The sequence below is a fragment of the Triticum aestivum genome, chromosome 6D (assembly GCF_018294505.1).
Source record: "Triticum aestivum cultivar Chinese Spring chromosome 6D, IWGSC CS RefSeq v2.1, whole genome shotgun sequence".
In the NCBI taxonomy this organism is placed as follows: Eukaryota; Viridiplantae; Streptophyta; class Magnoliopsida; order Poales; family Poaceae; genus Triticum; species Triticum aestivum.
Genome location: NC_057811.1, coordinates 289,275,106 through 289,281,878, shown reverse-complemented (window position 1 = coordinate 289,281,878; position 6,773 = coordinate 289,275,106). Strand labels below are relative to the sequence as shown.

At 45.8% G+C, this 6,773-nt stretch overlaps 2 protein-coding genes across 3 annotated transcripts; both read left to right on the top strand.

Moving 5' to 3' along the window:
• The first annotated feature begins 921 nt into the window (after positions 1 to 921).
• Positions 922 to 4,885, top strand: LOC123144697 (serine/threonine-protein kinase AFC2). Of its 2 annotated transcripts, XM_044563908.1 has the most exons (13): positions 922 to 1,184; positions 1,841 to 2,027; positions 2,120 to 2,146; positions 2,274 to 2,427; positions 2,533 to 2,581; positions 2,677 to 2,791; positions 2,960 to 3,051; positions 3,155 to 3,311; positions 3,400 to 3,464; positions 3,541 to 3,638; positions 3,734 to 3,836; positions 3,920 to 4,096; positions 4,570 to 4,885. In XM_044563908.1, the coding sequence occupies exons 1-12, from the start codon at positions 1,089 to 1,091 to the stop codon at positions 4,067 to 4,069; spliced, it is 1,293 nt and encodes a 430-aa protein (XP_044419843.1). In that variant the 5' UTR covers positions 922 to 1,088; the 3' UTR covers positions 4,070 to 4,096; positions 4,570 to 4,885. The 2 variants fall into 2 exon arrangements, with proteins under 2 accessions (XP_044419843.1, XP_044419842.1); XM_044563907.1 differs by lacking the exon at positions 4,570 to 4,885 and having other exon boundaries at positions 3,920 to 4,335.
• Positions 4,886 to 5,319: 434 nt separating this feature from the next.
• LOC123144698 (high-affinity nitrate transporter-activating protein 2.1) lies at positions 5,320 to 6,557 on the top strand. The gene is made up of 2 exons (XM_044563909.1): positions 5,320 to 5,626; positions 5,733 to 6,557. Exons 1-2 carry the CDS (start codon positions 5,488 to 5,490, stop codon positions 6,188 to 6,190), a joined length of 597 nt encoding a protein of 198 aa, XP_044419844.1. The 5' UTR covers positions 5,320 to 5,487; the 3' UTR covers positions 6,191 to 6,557.
• Positions 6,558 to 6,773: the final 216 nt, after the last annotated feature.

Below are 6,773 nucleotides of genomic sequence, written 5' to 3'. Positions count from 1 at the left end.
ACCAAAGCTGTAGAATGGTAAATTGATCTACAACATCCAATTTGGACTCCTGAGCACAATAAATCCCCGGCCGAGTGGCATCGACGAACTCTCTCAACGCTTTTCTCCTAGCCGGACTCTTCACATGTGTGGATATAAATCTCATTGTGTGGAGAAGATATTTCCGTCTCTTGCTGGCGGTTTTTTTTTGATGACGGGGTCTCTTGCTTGCGGTTGGTTGTATTGGGGAATCCGATAATATGCCGTGCGAATTTAGGTGCCGAATATTCCTTTTCATAACCCAGCTCCAACTCAGGTTAGAAAACCATACCGAGGGGTTTCGTTGCCGGATATTCCTTTCCGTAACTCAACTAGGGTTAGAAGCCCAAACCGCAGTTATATGTTTTCAATTTCTCCACAGAGTGCGTTCTGGAAGGTAGTCACCGAGCGGTGGGCCATCGTAGCCTCTGGTCCACATGTCATACTCACAAGAGTGTACTGCTTCCTCTCGTGGGTTTAATAAACACCCAACCAATTGCAGAGGACGAGCGTGAGGCTCATGGTTTTGGCCTTCAATTGTTTGGTCCACCAAACCAAGACGGAAGGAAACAGTGATGTCAAAAAGAAAAAAAAAGACGGAAGGAAACAGCACAAGGATCGATCCATCTGACATCTGGGCCAACCTGGATTTGGTCCCACGCGTCACTCGGAGTGGACGGATAGCTTGGTAGCGAAACTGCGTGCACGAATCCGATCGGCAAAAGCACACCGCGACGGAGGAACGAGCGGTCCACGCCCCTAGCGAGGGACGCGTCTACCACACCCACCGATTCTCCTACCCACGCCTCCGCCGATACATCGCGGACGTGTGGGCCAGGTGGCTGCTCTGGCCCGCAAACCAGACCTGGCCCGAAACCGTCAGCGGCACAGCCTGTAGGCGTGTTGCCCCCGCGCCCGTCACCGCGAGCCACCTAATCTCTTTCCCCTCTCGCCATAAACTGCGGGTGCTAGGGTTAGAGACGCACGGAATTCGTTCCTTCGTTGCTGCGCACCGGAGACCAAACCAATTGGCCCCGCCGCCTTCGTCTCGAGAGCTTCGTTCGGTAGCGATGGAGTGCCTTGCCGAGATGCCGCACGCGCCGCTCGACCGCCGCCCGCGCAAGCGGCAGCGCCTTGGCTGGGATGTCGGCCCCGAGATTCCTCAGGTATACCCCCGGTCCGTACGCGGTTTTTTTTTTAACTTTTAGCCTGCAGATCTGCAGGGTAGTGGCTTGTTTGCGTTAATTAGTAGTTGCTGTCATGTCGATTTCAATCGTTTCGATAGTTAGCATATGCAGATCTCCCGAAGTAGATCCTTGCCTTTTTACTTAGATTTGAGTGTGATACTGTTCATCTGTTTCCGTATTAGGGCGTGGGTTGGCCGAATTATGCTTTAGTTTTGCTTGGATAAGATTAATAATCGTAGGTGTATATATTCCCGAGTTTCTCAATAATTTGCACACCCTTCGGATCCGTTTACGAGGGTTTGCATGCTGTTCGATAAAAAAAAAGGAACAGACGAGGATGCAGTATGTTGTTTCCACTTGATTTATGTTTGTTTCCACTTGATTTATGTCGATCTTTTATCGTTCATTATAATCTGTTGCGCTTAAGTAATTGATTGTTTCCTGAAGATTTGCATATGACTAAGTCTAACGCAATCAGATTCCTCCAGTTTTGGCCATGCTGATATTTTGTAGCAACTGCATAATATTTTGCAGTCTGTATCCTAATTTATCTCCTGAATTTCGTTGTTGTAAAATGGAATTTCTTTTTCAAACTTTCTTTATTCCTAACCTTTTATAATTGTCTTCTGGTGCAGCTAAAAAAGTTGTGTGGGGAAGAGGTTGCAAATGTAATTAGTGCTATGACAATGGGGCTATCTTCAGGTGGTATTGTTTCCTCTCAGGAGGCCCAAGGCCTTTTTCGTTTTGCGACCCCTCCCCTGAGAGAAGATGACAAGGATGGACATTATGTTTTTGCTGTGGGAGACAACCTCACATCACGCTGTAATTACCTTATCACAAGTTTGTTTGTTTATTTCTCAACTGTGTAGCGTTTTCCATATTTTTGTTCTTATGGTTTGTATCTATGTTTGCAGATAGGATTAATGCAAAAATGGGTGAAGGTCAGTTTGGACAGCAGCCTTTACATCTGTTGATATGTTGGAATTCTCAAGGCGATTCTTGCACACTGCTATTGTTGACGTCGGCAGGATGTGCTCATAATTGATTATGTGTTTGCAAATACATCAGGTACCTTTGGTCAGGTGTTGGAATGTTGGGACAGGGAACGGAAAGAAATGGTGGCTATTAAGATCATCAGAGGCATTAAGAAGTACAGGGATGCTGCAATGATAGAAATTGGCATGCTCGAGCAGCTTTGTAAATATGAAAAAAGCAGATCCAGGTGAGTCCTCAGTTTCACTTTCACAATTCCTGCCGTGTATATTGTATTCCTGTGTGTGATTTACTTTGTTAAGATTGCCTGTATGTAAGCTGGTCTATTTTGCAGTTGTGTTCAAATTCGGAACTGGTTTGACTATCGTAACCATATCTGTATTGTAAGTACATCATTAGATTATGGCAGAGTTATCAACTAACCACAAGAGATAACCCTGAGCTTAAACATTGGTGAATTTGAATGAATGGTGGGCAGGTCTGTGAGAAGCTTGGGCCAAGCTTATATGATTTTCTGCGGAAAAACAGTTACCGCTCATTCCCAGTTGCCATAGTTCGGGAGGTTGCCAAACAACTGTTGGAATGTCTAGCATGTGTGTGCACACTTCCGCTACCCCTTGTACCTGCAGTAGTATGCTATTGTAGATCATTATTCCATTATTTTAGGGTGTCATCTGTTGATGACTTTTTAATTCATGATCGCTAGGATTATCTAACGTGCTTTTGTCAAATATTTATCTTCTCTGTAATGTGTGTTGCAGTTATGCATGATTTGCGCCTCATTCACACTGATTTAAAGCCCGAGAACATTCTTCTTGTTTCTCCGGAGTACATTAAAGTTCCTGATTACAAAGTATACTTTTTTCTTTTTCTAACTTGGCCTTGCAGTTATAAATTATTCAACTTTAGTTTATTGTGTATGGTGTTTGTGCTAATTCTTGGCTAATAACTGCTAGGTTTCATCCCGTTCACCGAAGGAGGGATCCTACTACAAACGTGTGCCCAAGTCCAGTTCAATAAAGGTTATTGATTTTGGCAGCACCACATATGACCAGCAGGACCAGACCTATGTAGTTTCTACTAGGCATTATCGGGCTCCGGAAGTTATCCTGGGTATCTTTCTCGTCCAGTGCAAAGGCTCTTCCCCTCAGCCAGATTTTGGGGTTGTAAGTTATTTATATTTGCCATGACGGTTGTTCAGGACTTGGATGGAGTTACCCATGTGATATCTGGAGCGTTGGGTGTATACTAGTTGAACTCTGCACGGTACGTCATTGGGGCTTACTTTGATCTGTTATCAAGTCACAAGGATGGAGTTTTTGAGTTACCAGAGGTACTGCAGGGAGAGGCGCTGTTTCAAACCCATGAAAATTTGGAGCATCTTGCTATGATGGAGAGGGTGCTTGGGCCGTTGCCATATCACATGCTCAAGAAGGCTGAGTATGTTGCCGTCCTTGATCCATACCAGTGTCATAAGCTTTCAGCCATGCGAGAGGATTACTCAAACTATGTGTTTTGTTGTTCCTTTTGTGTAGTCGACATGGTGAGAAATATGTGAGGAAGGGCCGTTTAAACTGGTCTGAAGGATGTGCCTCACGGGAAAGCATGAAAGCTGTCATGAAGCTGCCTCGGCTTCAGGTATTATCCTGTTGTTACCGTTCAAATTGCGACCATTTTTAGATTTGTTTGGCTTATGAATCGGACTGATTTTATGCAAGCAGAATCTGGTGATGCAAAACGTTGAGCATTCTGCTGGTGACTTCATCAATCTTTTGCAAGGGCTGCTGAGTTATGATCCAGCAAGCCGCCTAACGGCCCAAGAGGCCCTTGAGCATCCATTCTTGACGGAGCGGAGTGAGCGAAGAAGATGATGTGCCCAAGATCCTAGCATCTGCCATGTCGGTAACTTAACTTGTACTATGTTTGAGCCGTGACTTCCATTTGTCGTGTTCATGGAATGGCAGAGATTCCATTCTCTCTTCCATGGAATGGAAGAAATAATTAAATTAGATAGGATTTAGCAGTAGCTTTTCTCGTTGCATTGCTTGTGTAACCTGCTCATTATCTGTACATATGTTGACTTATGTGTATGTAATCGGGATGAGATTCTCTGAATGAATATATTTTGATGGCAACACTAATTTTGTTGGAAATTCTTTAAGTCATTCAGCTTTTGTATTTTGAATAAAATTGGGCAGTTCAAAAAAAAATGTATAGACAGCAGAGAAATACGACTCACTTCACCAGTCTAAACTTATTACAAATAAAAATATGTAGAAATCCGCTTAAGTACAATGGCATTGTTCCAAAGGGAGCCTAGATATGAAACCTGTACAATTGCTAACGTTTTATACAATTCTTGCTGTGCTAGGTTGTTGATGATTCATCTGCACCGGTGGCTCCTCCTAACGTTTTATACAAGTCAAATGGCTTCTCTTACGTTCTGATTGATAAAGCCAAGTGAAGCAAATAATGCACCCTTGTAGCCTTTGGTTATGGCTAAGAGTCACGTGAACTATGTATGCCTCGGACCTCTTGTTGTATTGCAATGGCTTTTTAACTGCCGTTTTCAATGTCGGCATGTTTTTGCTGTCAACAAATTCAACATGGAGAAACATATGGAAATCCGTTGAGCTTTTTGGCTGCAGTCCGTTGCACAATAAAATTAACAATAGTTTTTTCTTTTCTTTTTGGGATAAAATTTGCAACAGCTAGGTGAACACTTTGTAAGCTAATTGCAGCTGTAGACAAGGAAGGCTAACTGCACTAGAAATGCTCTCCCTCATAGTCGGCTGCCACTCAGGACGCGACGCTCAGTCTGCCAATGTCTGGATGGATATGGACAGAAATGTCGACGATGATACATGTACTCGACTGGGGACGAGCTAATAGTTCTTGTTTGGAACGCAAGCACATAGAACAAAAAATCGAGATTTTTTCAATAATTAGCTCAGTTAATGACTCCTGCCGCAGCTTAATTTGCAGTCGCCGCATCTCGCTCTTCCGGACCCTCTAGAGCATCCGCTGGCCGGAGAAGACAAAATAAATAAAAACTACCAGTTGATGATCTGACTTTCGATCGTAATTAGGTTAATCAAATGGGTGCCCCGGCTCCTCGAACGCAAGAGGGATGGCAGCTCCAGCTCATGGTCGGCGCTCTCGACGTGCCTACATATACACGCTAAACCCACCCGTACTCGTCCATCTCTCCCATCCATCAAACCGCCGCAACCTTCTCTGACCGAGCAGCTGCGAGTTCGAGCCCAAGTTCCAAGCTAGAATCGCGGCGATGGCACGGTCGGAGCTGGCCATGGCGTTGCTGGTGGTGGTCCTCGCCGCCGGCTGCTGCGCGCCGGCGGCCGCCGTGGCGTACCTCTCCAAGCTGCCTGTGACCCTCGACGTCACGGCATCCCCCAGTCCCGGCCAAGGTACGTCCGTCGCATATGCATCTCACGGATTGGTGTTAACAAAGACAGAGAACGGAAACAAGGATCTTCTTAACGCTAACGACTAAATCAACTGATCCTTGACCAGTTCTTCACGCCGGCGAGGACGTGATCACGGTGACGTGGGCCCTGAACGCGAGCCAGCCGGCCGGCAAGGACGCCGAATACAAGAACGTGAAGGTGAGCCTCTGCTACGCGCCGGTGAGCCAGAAGGAGCGCGAGTGGCGCAAGACCCACGACGACCTCAAGAAGGACAAGACCTGCCAGTTCAAGGTCACCCAGCAGGCCTACCCCGGCACCGGCAAGGTCGAGTACCGCGTCGCCCTCGACATCCCCACCGCCACCTACTACGTGCGCGCCTACGCGCTCGACGCCTCCGGCACGCAGGTCGCCTACGGCCAGACCGCGCCCGCCTCCGCCTTCAACGTCGTCAGCATCACCGGCGTCACCACCTCCATCAAGGTCGCCGCCGGCGTATTCTCCGCCTTCTCCGTCGCCTCCCTCGCCTTCTTCTTCTTCATTGAGAAACGCAAGAAGAACAACTAAACTCGGAAGTCAGAACCGTGGCGATGTGTTCGTCTGTGCGCGACTTCTTGTCCTTTGCAACGTACTCCCTCCGTTCCTAAATACTTGTCTTTCTAGGCATTTCAACAAATGACTACATACGGAGTAAAATGAGTGAATCTACACTCTAAAATATGTCTACATACATCCGTTTGTGATAGTCATTTGAAATGCCTAGAAAGACAAGTATTTAGGAACGGAGGGAGTACGTACAATTGTACTGTACTGTATATGTAAGAGAGTGTTGATGTTTCCTTTTTCTTTTTCGGAGACTCTCGTATATAATTGGTTATGTTGTAATACCACCGATGGGCATATCTTCTAGGAACAAAAACGGACGAGTTCTTCACATTTGTTTTCACATTTTATTTTAATGGTAGAAATGAGATTGGATCAAAAACCCTGAAAACCAATACATAAACAAAGAGCCGGTTCTTGTCTGGGTCAAGCAGTTTTAATTTTTTTTTAAAAGATTTGCCATTTTCATTAGTTAAGAGAGGAATTTTAACAGAGACCCGCAAGGCGGGGAGAAGAGATAAGTGCCCATAAAAAGGGCCTTCTCTTT